This window comes from Perna viridis, chromosome 5 (genome assembly GCF_037379345.1).
Source record: "Perna viridis isolate PV_CMFRI_1.1 ecotype Kerala chromosome 5, ASM3737934v1, whole genome shotgun sequence".
Lineage (NCBI taxonomy): Eukaryota > Metazoa > Mollusca > Bivalvia > Mytilida > Mytilidae > Perna > Perna viridis.
In genome coordinates, this window is record NC_142449.1 from 3,819,943 (window position 1) to 3,841,451 (window position 21,509).

Genomic DNA, 21,509 nt, shown 5'->3' on the forward strand with positions numbered 1-21,509 from the left:
ACTGATGTTATGGTTGATTACATTGTGACTGATGCTAGGATTTTGTTCTGGACATTTATTGTGGTTGATACTTTAAATTTGTGTTGGACTTCCTGTGATAGTTTCACAAATTTTAAATATAATGGGATTTTAATTATGAAAACAAATAGTTTGATTGGCCCAATCTTCAACCAAACTAAGATGATGCATGTTTGTAAGCTTAATCAACACTTGAAAGAATGACATTTTTAGGTCCACACAGACATTTATTAAACAAACTATAGATCTGTTTTAATTCATTTATTTAACAATAGTTTTCAGGATATGGATTTATCAAAACATGTAAATACAAAATACATGTATATAAAGTCAAAAGATGGGTGTATATACCAAACTTTCTAACATTAGCTCAACTCACACTCCAAGGAAACTCACAAAAACATAATTTCTGTTAAAGGAGACAAAATATACACAAATTACTAAAACAGTAAACAAGACTAGTACTGAGTTTTGTTCACCAACCAACCAAAGATGGTTTCTTAATTATATAAGGTAAAAAAAACACGAATTAGTTTTAGCTTAAAATATCTCATCTGATATTTTAGAAAGTGTAGAATATCAATAATACTCAAAATACAGGTAATTACAGATCCCATATTGTTTTCCACGATGTACAAATGTCATTAAATTTTCAAATTTGATCAACTATAAGGACTGAAAATGTACCAATATTACTGATATGTAAAACAAATTTTTACTTGTCTAATGCATTATCAAAACAGAATTTATTTCATTGTAAAATGGTAAACATAGGAACTCTAAGGGAAATAACTTGTTGTAAGTTAAGATGCAGTTTATGTAAAGCCTTGAAGATTACACAATAAGCAAGCATGACAATAATGATATGTAAAATGGCTTTTATAAAATATGTACAAATTTGTAGTTTCTAAGTAAAGGATTTCATTTTAGTAAAATAAATAAATGTATAATTCATGCCATTAAAACATGTATATTTCAACCTATAAATAATACAAACATGCCATTTAACTGGTGTAAAACACCATAAATAAAAAAAAATATTTCCAATTTAAGAATTTAAAACATTAAAAATACCACACAAGAAAGGTAACACAGGCATAACTTGTTTACAAACAAAATATAACTTGCCTCTATGCCTCTAGTGTTACAACAGAAATGGAGATTTTTTTTTTTGTATTTCAAGCAGAACTCTTTACATAAAACGTTTCATTAAGGTTGATAAAATAAATCAAATGAAATGACCGCATCTTTGGCAACTGTGTTAATTCTTATTTTATGTATAATTTGGTTTGATATAGTTCAAAAAAAGGATTGCTGAGGAGTTGCAGTCTCTAGTTTTACTTGTCTTAACAAGTTAGATGTCAATGGGTGTTAGCAAGATAAATTCTAGTTTGATATTATTAAAATCCCCAACATTCAAAATAAAGAATTTCTATCTGTCAGTACATTGCTACCTGTTAGGACTCAATAATCTCACCATTCAATCTTTTAAATTATATTTAGTGATTTTGTCTGTAATTCTTCTTTTATATGATAATCATATTCAAAGATTTTTTTCACATTTATTTTTTTAACTTGTTGAGCAAAATAAGACTTCTTTATTATCAACAGCACTCTTTCTAAACCTTAAGGGGATAATGATTTCTTGTTAGATAATAAAGATTTTAGCCATTAAAAAGGTTTATCTATTTCATCACACCAATTCTTAATATGTATGACAAGAGGACACAAAATATTCAGATAAACTCATTGTATATCAAATCTAAGCATTCAACAATTTGACAAATCCCCAAAATAGCATTATTTAAATCAAATTTAATTTGACTGAATCAGTTTTTTTTAACAATAAACCATCTGACGCACACTTGTATATAAAAAAAAAACAGTGCCAAGATCATTAAACATTTAATTTATGTCAGTTGATATAAACCAAATCAGCACAGAATGGTAGGATTTAGTCAGACATGAAACATATATATCATTGGAGAAAGTATTATTGTTTAAACAACATACACATCTCTGTGTTTTTTCTTTATTATCAACTTTTCCTAAATGTTACAAAGTACATTACACAAAGATCAACAATATACATGTATCAATTAACCATAATGAATAAAATTAACCAATTGAAAAAATATCATTGTGTTAAAGAAATTCTGACAACAAAAGACTTCAGTTTAATATATCCTTTAAGCATCTAAAGGAGAATTTTAAGAAGATACATGTGTTTTGTGCATGACTTTATCAACCTACCAACATGAATTTCCTTTTATACAGCAGATAAACAGCTTGAATTATTACATTTATTTGTTACACATATGACGAAAATAAATGATAACATCAGCTACATCTGCAGGACATATTTATCAAAATCAACAATGTCATACATCTGTTTGTCTAACTGAAGGACACAAAGACAATTACCTCTTAAATTCAACTTTGAGTATGATACCATGGCTATAGATGCTGTCTACACGTCTTATATTTAAATTCAATATACATTAGATTCTTTAAGCGGAAACGTAGCTTCCTTATCCTTGAATTATCTCTCTTAGAATAAATTATAAAATAATGTTCCTTTAGAAGGCAATAGAAACAGATAAACAAATATGATTAAAACAGATTGTTCATCAGTAACAAGATAACAGCACTAACAACTAAACTTAGCACTAACAACAGTTATGATATGTTATATATGACACAACCTACAGTAATTACAGGACTATGTCCCTCATATGGAATGATTCTTTACAGAAAACAAGGTCAATTTCTTACACAGCAATATCAAATTTGGATAAAAAAATAAATTTAGAACCCCTAAAAAAAAAGTTCGTTTTTTTTTTTGGTTCATTAGAGGACCTGTTTAGCGCTTTCGTTACCGAGACATAACAGCAGTGTAATACATTTACTTCTTAGTAAGATGGCTGTTTTCAACCAAATTTACCAAAAATTGAGCCTGCATGGCCTGTGGAAATCTTATGATACAACCAGAAAAGTGGGCATTCTCAAGTCACCCCTGACATAACCCTCAGAAGTGGAACAATATTCTTTAATTAATAATATTGTTAGTCTTGACTCATGGAATGTTTCAAAATACAGAAGAAATTACCTGTAAGCATACTCAAGAAAATGATTTGGGGATTTATAGATGAAATAAGCTTACAACACTGATGTCAAACTGTGGATTTCCTTATGCTAAAACATGGCACATTTTAAATGAACAAAATATCAGTTCATGGATTTTAGAAAAGATCAATTGTAAAAAAAAAGTATAAATCAAAAAACAAAACATACTTTTAAATAACAATGTCTGTATAGATATTCATCATACTTTAGAGGATACAGATACATTTATCATCCTGTTTTATACATTTTCTAATAACCATTAAATTCTCAACATAAAGGTTTTAAGTTACTCCTGGACACAATGGTAATATCTAATACTTGTTTACTATAATTTTTTATTAAACTTTCAAATTTCCTGTTGGAAGATTGTACAAATATTTGGCATGAAAAATCATTTAAATATGTGCTATTTATCACTGTCAACTAAGCCTTTGAATGACATGATTTGTAACAGTATAAATTTTCTGACCATCAGAAATTATGAGGTCTAATGTTTGAGATTCTAATAAAATTCTGAGGAAAGTTCAGAAATGATTGATAAAGAGAGTTATTTTCCCTAGTAAGTTGTATACTTAAAATATAACTGAACTATGAACGTTATTGCTACTAGTTTCTCAGACTATAATGTTTAGACTATTATCGAAGTTACAAAAGGTAAGAAGGATCCCCAGTACTAATATTACCATGATAAATAAGGAAATACATATACCAAAATAGTTCAAAACTTATGGATAAACTCTAAGAATAGAAACAACTGATGATATAATACAGCTTTGGCTGAAAAATTGCACACAAATAAGAAAACACATAAATCATGTCATGATTTTTCTATCCGTTCCTTTTCTTTTTCTTTCTCCTTTTTAACAAGTTCTTCTGCCATTTTAAAGTACTTTGAGAATTTAGCTGTGTGGTCCAACGGCAGATAAACATATGGACTCATGTTAAAGGCCTCTTTGATGCCATATTTTTTAATGGTGGATAAATGACAGCGACTTAAGTGGTAACGATAAGTTCCTTTAGATGCAAAATGTCTACTACATGCTACGCAGTGATATTCCACAGCAGAATCACTACCACTGTCGCTATGACTACCTTCCGACAACATCTCCTCCATCATTTCCTCATCCTCCATTTCTCTTTTGAGGGAGAGATTCAGAGGAATAGAAATTTCTGGAGATCCATTCAGGACGGTCTGACTTGGCATTTTCATTCCAGGAATGTCTGTTTTAGTAATGAGTTTTTGTAGTTTATCTAGGGGATGTTCACTGTCTAACGATTGTCCATAAACAAAGCTGCTAAGTGAATCTAGAGCAGATGATTTCTGTGATGTCTGTTCCTCATCGTCAATATTTAAATATTTACTACTCAAAGATTCATTACTTGATTTCACCTCTTTAGAGTCAGCAGAGTCTAACATTGCTTTAGGACTTGGTTGTCTTTTATTAACATTTTCACACAGTTTCTCCAGTTTCTCAAGCTCATCTTTTGTAGAATCACTTGCTTCACTTTCCTCAGACTCAGATGAAGTCTTTTTAGCCATGTTTTCCATCAATAAAGATGGCTGAAAGTACTTTCGATACTTTTCAAATTTTAGTAATGGACTTAAAGATTCTTGCTTTTCAAACACATTCATTTTGAATTTATTTTTACCATAACCAAACTTTGAACTAAAGCTTTTCTGAATGAAGGACTCCATTGCTTGAAGAGCTGAGTTTCCTTCCTCCTCATTTCCAACATCTGCCTCTGGATTCAAAATGTCTAATTTCTTAGCACTTAATTTAAGTGGACTACTCATATCAGATCCTTCCTTTTGTCTTTTTTCAATATCATTTTCATCCTGTGGTTCAGTTTTAATAAATTTCTGTTTAATTAAGTCAGTTTCCAGTCCATCTATTTGTTCTTTAAAATTAGGATTGCCTTCAGATTCAACCTTCTCATGATCATTTTCAATTTTCACTTTTTCTGCACTTTCTTTGTTTTGTTTGTTTTCTTTGGAATTGTCATTGCATTTTTCACTTTTCTTTTCTTCTTTCAAAGTTTTAGATTGTAGATTGTTGACTTGGGATTTCAATTTTTCAATTCTGGATTCAAAGGCCTCTACCATTGTTTTATGAAGACAACCACGAACATGTTCCACAAAACAACTTGTTTCAATTCTATCACCACAGTTTTCACATGTGATTAGACTGTCATCTGCTAGATCACTATCAGGGCTACTGATATTAGACCTATCCTGAGCTGGTGATGACCTTGATAGTGGTACCTTTTTGGTTTCACCATTCACTTCAGTACCTTGCCGATCATTAGCTTTCAGAGGCAGATCAGTGTGATTGTGAGATCTGAGTATGCTACGTTTATGATGACCAGACAGAATCATGTGATTAGCTAATCCTTCCATATCTACAAACATACTGTTGCAGACTTTACATTTGAAAACACATTCTCTGTCCACATCTCGGTCACAGTAAGCTGAGCATTTATGAGTACGACGTCCATGCTCAGAACTTACAATTTTTGTGTAGTGCTGAGTTTGCATCATATGAACAGTCAGCATTGGCAAAGATTTAAAAGATTCACCACATTGCATGCAGCGTAATATTCTTTTAGTCTGTTCAGACTCGGTATTTAACCACATGTCCTGCCCACGTACAAGTTTAGGATACTCCATTAAATTTGCCTTTTTGACCCCAGCAGGCAAATGTCCAGTCTCCTGAATATGTAAACTAAGGTCAAATAAAGATGTAAATGTTTTAGTACAGACACATTTATGCCTTGTGTGTTTGTCTTCATCACTTTCAACAGAATTCTGATGTTTAAAATTGGAATTCAAGTCTTTATGATTTGTAGCTGTAGATTCTGAACCTTCACTTGAGGATTTCTCTAAAGTTTCAACAAATGGTGGAATTGGGCTTTTTTTCTTTGGCAGAGGAGGTATGGAATTCAGCAGAATATTATCAGCACTACATGCTTTGCTGTATAAATCATATGACAAGGCATGAAGTCCTTTCATCGGCTTCTGTAACAAGCGAGTATGATAATCACCCCCAAATTTCTGCTGGAGACTTTGTAGACTAGATTTGATGGAGTCGGGGAACAGTCCATTACTGTATTTTTGACGAGACTTTAATTGGATGTCTGATGAAGCTGATGAATGTTTAACAGCACTTGATGAATATGAGGCTGTTGACGAAGAAGGTGATTTCAAGCCTCCAGTTTTCTTAGACAGATCAAGAGGCTGTTCATTTTCATAAGATTTTGCACTAAATGGATATCCTAGAGCACTCATAGATGATAAAGCTGCCGGTGGAAAAAATAGTTTGTTAGAATATTGTTTTGATTTCAATATGTGTTGTCGAGGATGTGTTGGAGCATTTTTAACACTGGCTAGAAATGAAGGTGTTGAAACCAGTGGAATCTGCCATTTAGAGGCAGCTACATGTTCTTCTTTAAACACCTTTTTAGGTGGTGAGTGGTGAGGGCTACTCATAAAGAGAGGTAATGGATCTTGTCTCATTAGTCTTTTCAATGGTGGAGTTTCTGAACGACTAGATTCTTTCTGATCTTTTGAAGTTAGATTGTCTAACTTTTCCCCTTTGTCAACAATCTCATCATTACAAAGGGATGGACTTGACTGCTTTTCCTTCTCAGAGAGATGTTTTTTCAGATCATTTTCTCCATCTTCTACTTTCTCTGAATATTCCTGTGGAGTCATAGATTTTGTATTGTCATCAACCTGATTATCTTCAATGATCAACTTATCATTAGTACTCCCATCAGAGTTAGAATCTGTTTCCATTACTTGTTGATTTTCATTGTTATCATCATTTTCATCCATCTCTTCATCACTTCTATTGGTGTCTTTGGTCTTCTCCTCACCAACTGTAAATATATAAATACTGATTAGTAAGGTAATACAAGGTCTAGCTAATTAAATCTACAGTAAACCAAAACTTCTTACCATGAAACAGTTTTATTTTTTTGTCTTATTAGAACAGTATTATTCTTTGGCTGAATGTGTTACAGAAAGTTTTTTTCTTTTTCGACAGGTTTGCTCACTGGAGATTGTCACGGCAAATACCATACCTGATTTAAAACCGCAACTTCAGAAGAAAAAAGATCTAATAACTTTCCTAATTCAGTATAGGTCTGGCAAGACATACTTCAACAGTATGTAAACTATTAACAAATTCCTGTCATTATATCCTGTTTAATGACTATTTACATGAACATTGTAAAACTGAAGTGGTGTACAGTGTTCATTGGTCACACTACCATTTCTGTGCATATTTTAAGTACATTCCATTGCACCATGTGACAAATGTACCAACTGTACCAACTGTCAGAGACGGACACAACAAGTCATCTCAAGTTAGATTTATTACTTGTTGACGTTCTTGACAGGCATATGATTGTATTACAAGAAACTGGAGATTTAACCATAAAAACAAGGATAGGTTTCCATTTTAAGAGATATTTTAAAATGGGTGCAATCCATCACATTATCAGGGTATTTTTAAGCTGGTCTATAAATATGTCATAAGACGGTATATAAACTGACAGTAAATCTGCCTGAGATTTAATGATATATGACATTACAGTCAACAGAATATTTCATCTCAGTGATAAAATAATAATACATTCAAAATTGAATAAATATCTGTATAACATCAAAGTTTAGTACTGGTGAAGGCAGAAAATTTGGACAAACCATTATCTTTGATTCACTGTTTTTGACTCTACCTTATGAAAACAATTTTATTATTTAAATGATGCATAGCCTTCTCTGTAATGATGGGAATATAGAACTAAAAATTATAAAAGGTTTTGATGACAAGAGCTATATACCTGACTCTCTGGGCTTACCCCCTGTTAACTGGATAGTTTATGGAAATATTTCCTGTTCAGTGTTCCTTAGCCTGAGATTCATTGCAAATATATATTTCTATGTCAGCTTATATTGATTTACAATGTCATGTCTGTGTTTTTATGAAATTTGTAGGAAAATAAATCGTATAAAAATCAATGAAAAATGACAGAATACATCTTTTAATTCTGAGAGGCTGATGAATTAGGTGTTCCAATGAAAAGAAATCCACTGATCCCATAAATCATAGGAAAATGGCCTTAAAATAAAAGATTGTGATGTCAGCCTGAATTGATGAAATTGATGGGAAAGGTACAAAAATCAATGACAGAGCTATATAAATTGTCACAGCTACATTGACAGATTTCTACCTTACAGACTCATTTTTTAAAAGCTTAATATAAGTTAATTCAGTCATTATTCTGTCCTTTATTAAGGATATTAAAGATGCCATCTATCAAGCCTGCCATCCTTATATATAAATTCAAGTTCTGTAAACCATGAAAATTAGGTTGAATCATTAAGAAATGTAATATCCAGTAAATATGAATATTCACTTTGAAACAGTCTTAGCCTTAAATTTTACATAATTAAGAATATCATGAGTATTTATGGCCAGATAGTGTTTCCAACATTTTAATTTGCAATTAAAACTGTAAACAAGCTCAATATCTTTGATCTGTGACCTTGAAAAGTGTTTAGATTAAAGTTTTTCTAAGGAGCTAGTAAACATGTGCAAAGTCCATATTATGCTATGAAACCCAAAATTAATTCCAATAAAACAAAAAAAAAACAACTTTATTTTAATGGGGTAGGTTATATACTTACTCCAATTTTTCATGTACTTCAGCTTAGAAAGAGCACAGCATGTTGTATGGTTATTCATACCAGTAGTTTAGTTCTATTGAAACTTGTATCATTATAGTTCAATACTTAGCAAGAAAATTTATGAATTGTGCACAAATGTGCAGCTTAGCACTTCTTGATCAGAACTATAAAATGCCATAAATTTGTTACAAAAACAGTATTACAGCATTAAATCTAGCAAAGGAGGAAAGAGTTATAGTCTTCTGGCAGGATTACTTAATGAACACTTTCCCTGAAAATTATAACCCTACTGAGATGACTAGTGAGTGTCAATATTATGAAATAATGAACTGTCATATAATTTTAACACAGTTAAGTGGGTTACCCTAAAAAGAATAGACCATCTTAAATACAAAATTAAGTAGTTAGTTAAAATCAACTTACAAGTCTCCTGAACATGACATATAAGTCCTGTGTTGAAGCATTTGTCAACGGAACAATGATCTATAATTTTGTCGAGAGTTAAAGTCTTAAATATGGCATTGAATAACTTGAGTCATTGAAGTGCTTACTTGAATAAAACACTGCAAAAAAAGCCACTAAAAATCATTTTTGGAGGTTGCCTCATTACACACTGTAATCACTAAGAGCACCTCCCTCATCACCTTTCTGTATGTGTAGTTATAAAAAGGTAAAAAGAAATGTCTCCCTATTTCAGTTGGTTTTCATAAAAAATGGCAAACCAAAAAAAAAACAACTTTTACCTGCTTAAGTTCAAAGGAAACAGCTGTTCTCATAAAAAATTGGTAGACCTAAACACCACAACCATATTTATTCAGATATGGTAAGATGGGTGAAAGTAAAACCTATTACTCTCTTTGGACTAAATGCATTTTGGCACAACCATAATCACACATTCAAGTAGAATATTAAGTCTCAATCTGAGTTTGTTATGAACATTCTTCTGTCTGTTATTAGGTTACTTATTTATTCCCATTCATTGTAAAAATATGTATATCTGCATATTCAATAGTACTTTGCAAAAGATAAAATAGTAATGTTTCTTCCATCTACATGGGTAATTCTATAATGTTTCTTCCATCTACATGAGTAATTCTATCAGTGCAGTGATTCTAAAACATCTAATACTGGCTGTTACCCCAAACAAAATTTTCTCAAAATCATAATATTCCCAAAAAATAACAATCTGTCCCTGCTTTTTTGGTTCCAAATTGGTAATTTTCTTCCAAAGTCCAACAGGAGTGGGGATTTTTGAATGAAAATGTGTAACAAAATCACTGCAGTAATGTCAACAAATTAGTAACCGTCACGTTTTATCTTTTTCCAAAAGTAGATTCAGAAGAAATATAGTAGATAGGTTCATATAATACTAACATAAATATAGTAGATAGTTTGATATAACACACTAACAAAATATAGTAGATAGGTTGATATAACACACTAGCAAAATATAGTAGATAGGTTGATATAACAGAAACAAACCAGAGGAATGTGGCTATTATTACCAAAAAGTATTCATTTTACTCTAGAGAAAGGATAAAATTTCTCTGTTTCTTTCATCTTGTATTTTTATAACTTGAAAAAAGAAAGACTTTGTTGGGTGCTAGAAACTATGTAATGGACACCTCTACAAAGGTTTGAGCACATTACTGATTCTAACTGTATGTATAATGGTAGATTTGATATTTTGCACATTTTTACTATAGTGAAGTAAAGAAGTATACTTCTAGTTACTTCAAAATATATTCTCCACACTATTTATAAACATAAGAAAAAAACAATTTTAATCATCTTATAAATAGCAAATTATAATTTGAAATCAAAGACAACAAAACATGTGTTAGTTATTACTTTGCTATTATTACATAAGTTATATTTAATCCTACCTTCATGAGCATTACTGATCATAGTGACAAATTCCGTGGTCACACAGTTTCACAGTAATACTCCATAATGAAGAATATCTGTGTTGTCAACAAATGATTAATAATTACTTTTCACCTGCTGTAACTATAGGCTCCATTTTTTGTGTTCAGGTGTGACAAAGTTATGACGCCTTGGATGTGGACATGACTATTTACCTGCTGTTTGACAAAAAGATATCCATTTTATTGGATGATTTGTGATGTATTGATTTTCCTTGCTGATAGCTGTCAAACTTTTAACTATTGTTAAGGGCAGGTCATACAAGTGATTACCAAAGGCTGATTATGGTTATACTGTTATTTTTAATTTTTTCCGGTTTTGTTGATGTTTTTGGCTAATGGCCGATATTTTCATTTTACCTTTATGATGTTAAACAGTATGTTACCATGTTGGATTGCTCATCATTTTACACAATAAGTTTCCTTAACAGATGTTTTCCACTGATATCATGAACTATTAACTTGTTGTTATATCTACTTAATGTTTCATATCCTAAGGTCCTTTACAAAGTCTACCAGGCCACAAGCATCAACATAAAATAATAATGACATTGTCAATTTCAATAATCATGTTCACATATTACTGACAGCTGACTAATGGAACTTGGTCCATACTACCTGTACCACAAGAAAACTATTGACAGAGGGAGAAAATATTTTGACCAAATACAATGAAACATAAATAGTATTAACAATACAAGTTCTATATGACATCATGTTATTTAAATGAAAGACAACAAGCTCAAGAGAGTCTTACTCACTCACCTGAGTACTCCACTATTTATATCCATGTAACCACAGGACATACAAGACTCAATCATCAAAAACTTGGAATGAATATATCTCCAACTCCCATTCCTTAATAATGTCCAGTCATTTACATTGCCTCAGTATTAGCAGATATATAGGTCAAATTGAGTTAATGGAACCTTTGAGGGGCCACTAAGTCAGAGAAAATGAATGATTTTTAGAGGGCATTGCATTGATATTGTTTGCTTTTTTTTAAAAACTGGCCATCCTCTTTGGGAAAATGTGCATCATTTTTTTTCATTAAGAAATTTAGTTGGATTAACAGTACTTAAGATTTGTAGTTAAAATCATTAATTTTAAGGAGGATAATTAGAATAAGACATGTCCTTATAACCAGTGTAGTATAGAACAGAAACACCATATCCTGCACTTTGACTAGGAAAATAATTCATCTTATTATGGTACCATTTTTCAGCAATTTTTTGGACAAACCGAGAACTTTCATTCAAGGAAACAGCTTTATTTCCGAGATACAGGCAAACTATATCAATGCAATGAGGTAAACAACCCTTCTGAAGTATACCCCTCTAGTTTCAGAGGACTAGACTGATTGAAACCTTCAATGGCCTCTGGTGACAATGTAATTCAATCAAGCAGAATTAATTATGGAGCGTTTGAAGAAAACCTTCCAACCAAGATCTACCAAGTAGTTTATGAGGAATTAATCTTAAAAGAAATGTTAAAAACAGACAACAGACATTGGATGAAGCTGGATGCCAAGTGAAAACATAAGCTCATATGGACTAATGTATAAGGGTGTCAGTGAGCAAATCCACATTCAAGTATGACGTCCTTAAAACGCTTTGAGACCACAATTGTGGTTGATTTTGGACTGGTTTGAAAACAAACAATAACAACTGTCAATGAATGAAATGTTTCAGTCCATGCTTTGTACCTGTCCATGTGTGACCTTATCATGCAAACAACTGTGCCATATCCAACATCATTTTACTTAATTCGCCCTTTCTTTCATTATAAATAATAATAATAATAATATGAAGCACCAAGTTTCACTACCGATCATTTCACCTGACATAACGTAAAGTATACAGCCAAATATGTACAAATATGGCCAGTCTAAGGTTCCCGCAATAGGTCATGAAAATGTAAAAAAGTACCGTCCATACAGAACTTTTTCTGTAGAAATTCCTACTGCTAAAAGCATTCTTAACCTAAGATCAATTTGTAATTAAGTTTGCCACTTCTGGATTTCACAATCATCAGAGTATTCTATTTTGTAGTTTTTCAAAACTTTTGTTGTGTAGAAATATTCAAGAGCCATATTCATAGATCACAGGCTTTCATTGAATCGTTACTCCATAAACAACCAGTTTCTATGCTTAGGAATGTATGGTATCACATGATGTGACTTACAAAAAAAGGAAGAGTTAGGATTTTTTTTTTTTTTAAGTTCTAGCATTGAACAACTGAGTTTTCATCATTTGCACATTATTAACAATTTTTAGATGAAACCCCAAATACTCATTGAAGTACTGGTAAAAATTTCTTTTTCTTTCCAAGCAAAACTTAATGTAACTTTCATTTTAAATTTTTAGAACGCAAGTCTTAAACACAGAAAAATTGTAATCTGTTATAAGGAGAATAGCAACAAAATAATCATCAACAAAAACAAAATGCACAATATGACTGACGTATGGAATAAATTATGTGACAGATTTTTTAGAGTGAAATTACATACTATCTATTTGATCAAACCTCATAAAATCTTCAGATGAGATCTCATCAATAATAATTTGTTAAAATTGTTCAGCTTTTAATGTCAAAATTCATCTATACAACTGAATAAAAGCATTTTAAAAATTATAAGGTATCATAATTCAAGAGTCTAATTAAATGATTATACAGCTTTCAGAAAGTTCTAATAGCAAGTCCTTTTCAAACTGATATAACATGGTCCATTGGATTTCAAGTAGAAATGTTTATGCCTCAAAGAGCTAAACACAAAACCCAAAGGCATTGAACAATAAAATTATATGAACGAAACTGCTTTTCAGTCCAAAGAATGATATTTAATGGCTTAAAAATATGGAAAAAAGGTTGTTTTTCAAATATGACTTTTCATATAACATGGCATGCTATGGATGATCTCCCTTTAACTTTTGTCTTACACTGTCTTAAATTAGTGTTATCCTAAAAATGTCAGATATGTCACTGATCACCTTTAATAGAAAGCCTCCTCACTTGTAGACCTTGGAATAAAACTGATATCTTAAGAAAATAAATCAATCAAAATTTGCATTCCACATACAGATAAAACATTATATAGGTAACACTTACACTAAAAGGATGACCACTGATAATGATACAAAACAGATTAAGTATTCAATTGTACATACTTTTTATTAAAAAGTATGTTGCAATTAATCATATTTCTGATACATGTAAGTGAAACAATGTCAAAATAAGAGACTTTTCATGAAACAAAGATTAACATATGTAGCAAGACTGCATATTTGGATAATGTTAGGATTGGTCTTGAAAATCTAAGATTTTTTATAGTGATAGAATTAGATTTATGAAACAAATGCACCCAAAACTCATTAGTACCAGGATACATGTAATAAATATGTTATAATCAACTAATAAATTGTATCATTACTCTGTCCTTCAATAGTTATCACTAAAATAAAGGCAAGGTATATTGTCCTCAAATCTACTATAATTGTTGTTTGTTCTCATGGTTAATAGATCAATGATTTGATACACAATATAACAGCTCAGATTATCAATCATTCCTGTCCAATTTAGTGACAATCTGCTAAATAGCTTCAAACAGGACAAGTTTTGATAATATAAGGTGACATCATACTACTTGGACCAACACACATGGTATGAAGTTCCTAAAACCTCAAATTTCAGATTCCTTCAAATTTTTAAGGAAGATTTTCAGTGATACTTCACAAAAATGTTTACAACACAGACAGTCATTGTTATACTAGTACTGAAATCTATTTTAATACACCACAAAGGATAAAAATTCAGATTTATGTCAATGAAATAAGAAACTTTATAAATGACCAAATATCAGAAATATATTAGATAAAATATTCTGCAAAACATCAGATTATAAATTTAAATGTAAACTATTTTGTTTCTATTCTGTATCTGGGTAACAACTGACTCCTTATTCTGACTTACTTTTTGTTCTAAAACACATTAAAAAGGGCTCAATTCATGAACTGAAATTTATTTCCCATACAAGGGCTGAAGTATTGCATTTTTATGTATATGTCTTGTCAATTACTTCACCATAAAACTGACAATGCAATTTAATGAGAAGAATTTGACAATATAACACCCCTATTTCTACCCCATTGGAGCTGATAATTTATTAACCTGAATGTACAGACAGATGCTCATAATATATGGATTCTGAAAAGCCTTGTCAACCTCAACAGGAAGAAAATGAATGATTTAAATCCTTCATAAGAAAGAAAATGTCAGAGTGATGCCTGATTTATGATCAGTCCTTCTTACGATTCTCCACTAACCCGGGTATTAAAGACGAAGATCTCACGGGTATTAAAGACGAAGATCTCACGACACCGCAAGAATTGGGTATTAATCGTGAAGTGTTCTCATTCCATCAAATGTTATCTGACACCTTGTTTTGCAAGGGATTTTCTTTTTAATTTTTCACCATTGACAGGACGATTGGTGATGAATATAAATGACAATCAATCATAGCTCTAACTACCCTCTGCATGCAAAGTCAAGGTGCAGACTAAGATAGAATGTCAGGTTAAATGTACTCAGAATCACATATACAACTTATGTCAAAATTGATACTCCTGAAAAAAAATAACTATCTCATACATCACTAAGCCTGAATATTTGATATTTTTAATTATTTAGAGGACATATATATACTAGAGAAAAAAATACATAGAATGAAAAAGACTAGAACCTTACATCTCACTGTCACAGTCATTGTATAACACAAAAAGTTATTAAAAGTTATTAAAAAAAGTTATTAGTTTTATTAAAAAAAAAACAAACAAAAAAAAACCTTCTTACAGAACAATACTAAATAATTGTGTGTAATTTCATGCAAATACTACAGACAATATTACAAACAGACACATAGACAAAACACCTTCCCCATGACAGAAATACAGTAATTGTGTTAGATGTGTTTTCCAGGAAGCTTGTATAGATAACATTAAAACACTGCCCAAATTTAAAATAAACAGCCACACTAAATATCACAAATGTCAGTTCTCCATTTTTTGGGCTTTTAAAGTGTAACAACTCATAAACAAAACATTGGTAACATCACAACTTTTAAGAGAGGTTATTTCCCTTAAAACCCAACTACCTGTATTATAAAAAGCCAAAGTCCTTTACTTTGTACACCATAACATAAAGAGTTGGACAACAGTATAGTATACATTCATAAAAAGGAGGAAAGGATGGGTCTAAAATAAAAATCCACAGAATTCATGTATTCTTTCTGACATCCATGTAGAATAATCTCCATTTCAATAAGACAATGAGTTTACACCATACTAGTACAGAATGTATTCAGTCCCTAAAAACCTATTGGCACATTTCAATCAATCTATGACAATGTGAAAACTAAATTACCATAATGATTACTTTTAAAATACTTTTATACCAATTCCATAGCTTTTTAATGTTAGATAATGATAAATGTATAAAATATTCTACAATTCTGGCTTATCATTAAACCTTTGAATGTAAGCATTAGATAATATAAAGGTATCAATACAGGAAAATGTCAGCATATCACAGTTTCATCTATTCCTTGTATAACTTTAGCCACTCCATGTAACATGGGGTTACATTAAGTCACATGACATTCAAGCATCTATTTTTACTGGCACTGCTAGAAGAAACTTCAGGATAATCATCTTATTTTTTTTCAGAAGTGCTCATTACTTTCAAGTTTTCATAGTACTTTAGCATATACTTTCAAAATTTCATCATTCGAATGGAGCCAATTTGAACAATTTCTTTATCTTTCACAGTATAATTAGCAGTCATAATGAAATGTTTTTTTCCTTAATTCTCCAGCAGTAGATAGGAGCAAAAATTTTCAAAAGAGCAAACTTTTGAAACACCCTCTCCCTCAAAAAATATAGTGTGACGTAGGGTAAATAAACTAAGATAAAATAAAACGGTTTATTCACACATGAAGTCATAGCAATCAAACTAGAACTGTAAGAATCTGTACTGATACTCAATTGTCTTTCGTAATTAAGAAAATTTGTTAATTAATAGCATTCTGGATGGTATAGTGAATGTTTATATAAGTTCTTCACGTTGTTCTTAGAAGTAACACTTATTCATTAACTGATTAGTAACTTAACAAGAAGAGAATAGAGAATAAACAAACACTGATCACTGTTGTTGATGGTCTGTGTTACATAACATAATCTAGAGATGTCCAAATAACTAATGATGATAACCATTATGTTACAATAGGCATCAAGTGACCAGTAGCTAAATTATGAACTTCCTTTCCAGTCTTTTGCAATACATTCAAGACTCAAACTATCAAAATTTTAGGTCCTAAAGCATCTATTGTGAAAATTCTTATGTCTTGTTAATCATTTTTTTTTAAAAGCAAGTTTTATTGGTTTTGAAGTCTAAAAATTGCATTGGCAAATAATAATAAGAAAAAAATCATACACCTCAATTGCACTCATCAAACTTAATAAAAGGTCTAAATTATGTGTAAATGACTTATAGACCACATACTGAAGTTCTTCCTTCTATGTCAAGGAAAAATTAAATACAAAGAGATAAAGTAATCTCTTCTCTGATCTTTTTGATTCTTCAAAATCAATTTTAATTTGAACATGTACAACACATGCACAATCAAAGCATATCATAATCGCTGCTGACTCCAGTACGAAGAGCCAGTGAACAGAAGCTGTGACAATCTGTCAAGACCAAGCACAGAAATATGAACCCCCAGGGACCAACACTATCCAATCTACCTGTCAGCCCCAGTATAATAAATACAAAGGGTGGCAAGAAAATCATTAATATCTTAATTGTGACTCATCAGTTTATATCATATGACAGGCCCTTCACCATTTATCTTTTCAGATTTCTATTGAAGTGTACATATAATTCAATTTTTCTTGTATCACTGTCATTCAGAGCTATCATTTTTCATATTGTTAGGCCGTCAAGCGGACATTCAAATCAAACTTTACATTAAAATAACTTGTGAACTGAGGAGGCCAGAGATATATTAGGATTTTTCAAAGAGCTCAACAATAGGAGACATTGCAATAACACTGAAATTATGGTATTTGGAAGAGCATAATAATTTCTATAATTATTATCATTTGATTACTTGTAAGTAGGTATCTTAACACCAATATAATTCCCTACAATCAATGTGTGGTAAAATTCTTCAAAGTCTATGCACTTCTTATGTAAACTTGACATAAATATTTCCAGGTACTTAGGATTTTGTTCAGACATTTGGAATGGAAATGTCTTGTAAGTAAATCAGTAGAACTGAGAATTACAGTACAGTTCTTCTTTCATCTTCATATTACCACATCATATGACAGTAAATTAGTATTACGATTTTTAATTAAGCATAGAAAAGCAATAACTAAAGAAAAATGGTAACTTCAGAAATTCTTAACTCAAAATAAAATAAAAAAAAAAACATTAAACCTTAAAGAAGACTGCTCATTTGAAAAAAAAAATGATCATCAAACTTTACTTCCTGTAACAAAGCTAAGAAGCAAAGACCCATGGGAGATATATAATGCAGACAGATTTAAGCAGGGAAGGCTTTCTATAAATGAACTACAATAATTCCATTACTATCAATCAACAAGGACCATAACTTAATGTGTGATACAGTCTGATGAAATTTTACTTCTCACATGTAAAACAAAATACTATGAATGATGATTAAACAGACAGAAACATCTGTGGCCTCAGTAAAAAGGCCAACCTAGGACCAGCAAAATATGAAAAGTATAAATGGCTACATCCAAATCTTCTTTGTCACACCTAAGTAATTAATACTTCTTTATTAATCGTTACGTTAAAAAATTCTGACAAGACAATGTTATAGAAACTAGATTCTTGAGTAACATATGAGTATGGGGTCAGAGGTTAAGTAAAAAACACACAAACTATCATAAGTAGCAGTAAACATCCAGGAGAAACTGACTGATATCAACGTGAAGAATTCATCTGTCTGTCAAACGTGACAATATATTTGTATGATTAAACACTATCCTGTAACTCTGCACTACCAGCTGCTAGGCCTAAACACAGCTAATTCATCTTTTTATGGCAATTTAACAACTGTTTATCATAACTCATTTCTTCACCACTGGGGGTAAATAACAGACTGAATTGGAGTTATCTCCCTTCTGTCAATATGCCCAATATAGCTTAACTAGGAGAATTTTAATATTTCTTAGATGAGTTTAATGCTAAAGTAGATGATCAAAGCAGTACATAAAGATAATCATTACACTATGTAATGTATACCATACCCTCTAATAGAGAACATGGGTCAAGCCACAGATAAATTAAAGACATAAAGTAATATGTCATTGTTACAGAGTGGCTGACATGACCAGATGGTACACTAACAAGGTCAACAGTAGTCTGCACCACAAAAAGGTAACACAAGGACAGCTGGATATCTCTAAGCAACCTGTTAAATTATGACCAACCCAAAGCACAATCAGTCAAAAATCAGATGTGATTATTTTTTTGGTTCTAAACTCCTAAACAACTACATAAAAATGGTAGACTTCATTAGGTAATGCACATAATTTTGAATACAACCAGATGTACCAGCATGATTTTTAAATCTCTGTAAGATTCAGGTAGTAGGTCAGAAACAACCACCACACTGGCGGTGTTGATTATGTGTTTAATATTTTAATGGCAAATAAATATTTCAGTGGCACATGACTTCCTTACACAACGAAATTTTTCAATTCCTGCTAAGTCGTATAGATCAATTACTGATTATTGATAGAAAATTCCACTTTCAGTAAAATTCAAACATTTTGGCAAAAACAGAAGGTTTGTCACAAGTATAATAATGTTGCAGATTTTAAAAATTTTGTGATTTTTATAATTACTTATATTTTAAAAGACTGAGTCCATGCAAAATCTTACTACATGTAAATAAAAGTTATCAAAGTTGTGATTATCAAGTTAGCACTGATCACAGTATAACATACTGAAAAAGTTACAACTGATAAATGAAGTTACTGGTTAGAAATAGATAACAAAAAAGTGAAATATGTTAAACAGCTGAGATAAAAGAGGATGCAGACAAAATTAATAGTTACCAAGATAAATGTGTAGGAGAAAATTACACAAAATAATTTATCGTTTATATTTTTCATCTTTTATCTCCAGCTCATAGGGGCAGACAAATAATTCTTAAATCCCCAAGTGACAGATAGGAAGATTTTAAAAACTTAAACAATAATTTCATGCCAAACACTAAGGAGACATAGATCAGAAGCTTAACTCAATGTGTCCTCTGTTTCCCTCCAGGAGTCGTTAATCTCCCTTCTACTGTTTGACACAACCAACAGATAGTACTCAATCAAAATATTTACCATCAACTTTTAGACAATACAATAAGGATTTATGATGATTTTACTGTCAAAAGAAGCTCAGAGAATGCAGCTAAACATCATATTTCAATGTCATCAGACAGACAATATGGGACCATACAAATGATGGCTTTTCTACTTTATTTGATGCCTTCTGACAGTTACCATGGTAATATTAAAATATATCCATCAATGACTTTTCTCATTTTTATCCTAATTTGTTTCTATTTAAACTAGAGGGATAAAGCCAAGAATCAGACGCCTGATAAATATATTCATGTCACAACAGGACTGATCCTTCAGTATTAAGTGTGACATTACTACAGCCAGTCTGACAATACCAGTTTTGGTACCAGTGTGAACAAAAGTGTCATATGTTGCGGAATTACAGGTCACGACAATTGATGAAGGGGAAAGTTACTTATACCATATATCACAGACTTTGTTTTTCTTTTTCTAAACAGATATAGGCAACAGAAATTTTGGCAACTGAAATTAGAAAAAAAAACTTCTTGATTTTAAAGAAAGAGTTTGATTTTTAAATCAAAAGATGTTACCTCAATAATAAAATAGCAAAGATTCACACAAAATAGAAATCATTGTACATCTTTTTAGATACCTAATTCAAGCTGATGAATACAAAAGACATTAGGCTTTGTTCTTCCAAATGTATATTCAAATGGAGTGAATTTGAAATTAACCAGAATGAATATTAGAGAACACAGAACAAAATGGTAGCATTGTCTCAAACTTTCCCATTGAATTATTGAAATGAGTGAGACCAGAAAACAGGAAGAACAAGTCTGGCATGTGCAATAAGACCCTGATTTATATGGAACTTATAAGACTGATTATAATCCATTAAAGGGTCTAGTATGTAAATTACCCACAGCTAGATTGGAAGAACCCAAAATAAGGAAGTATTTGTAAGAGTGGCACAAGACACTGATTAAATTTGAATATAAGTTATCAGCTGATATCTTTCTCAAACCTCTAGAAAAAATCAAACACACATTCAACACCTGGATACAAAAAAGACCAAAAAAAAAATAGCTATAAATTACCATAAAAAACTGATACATTTAATAAATCTATATCCATTTCTCTCAGGTCATACAATATTTTCAGGTTTGCTCAAGAAACTGGGTACAGATTTCCAATATCAAACTGTCACAATGCAAGCTATCACTCCCTGCTATAAAATATGACAATAACTTCAATCATAAATCAAAATAAAAATGCTTTATAGCAGGGTACCTATTAATGATATCAGATTGCTTTGATTTGTTGGCAGGCCCAGTATTTTGTTTCTATTGAACATCAGACTGA

General features: G+C 31.1%; 1 protein-coding gene across 5 annotated transcripts in view; it reads right to left on the reverse strand.

Moving 5' to 3' along the window:
* Positions 1–264: 264 nt before the first annotated feature.
* LOC148615645 (uncharacterized) overlaps positions 265–21,509 on the reverse strand; it is a 51,913-nt gene continuing 30,668 nt past the window's right edge. For 2 of the 5 annotated variants that reach the window (XM_088582050.1, XM_088582052.1), the window contains exon 2: positions 265–7,023. In XM_088582050.1, coding sequence (XP_088438176.1) covers positions 3,962–7,023 — 3,062 coding nt within the window. In that variant the 3' untranslated portion in view covers positions 265–3,961. Of the gene's footprint in view, positions 7,024–7,227; positions 7,485–10,722; positions 10,959–21,509 lie in introns of those variants that run through there. The other 3 variants (XM_088582053.1, XM_088582051.1, XM_088582054.1) reach the window with 3 other exon arrangements.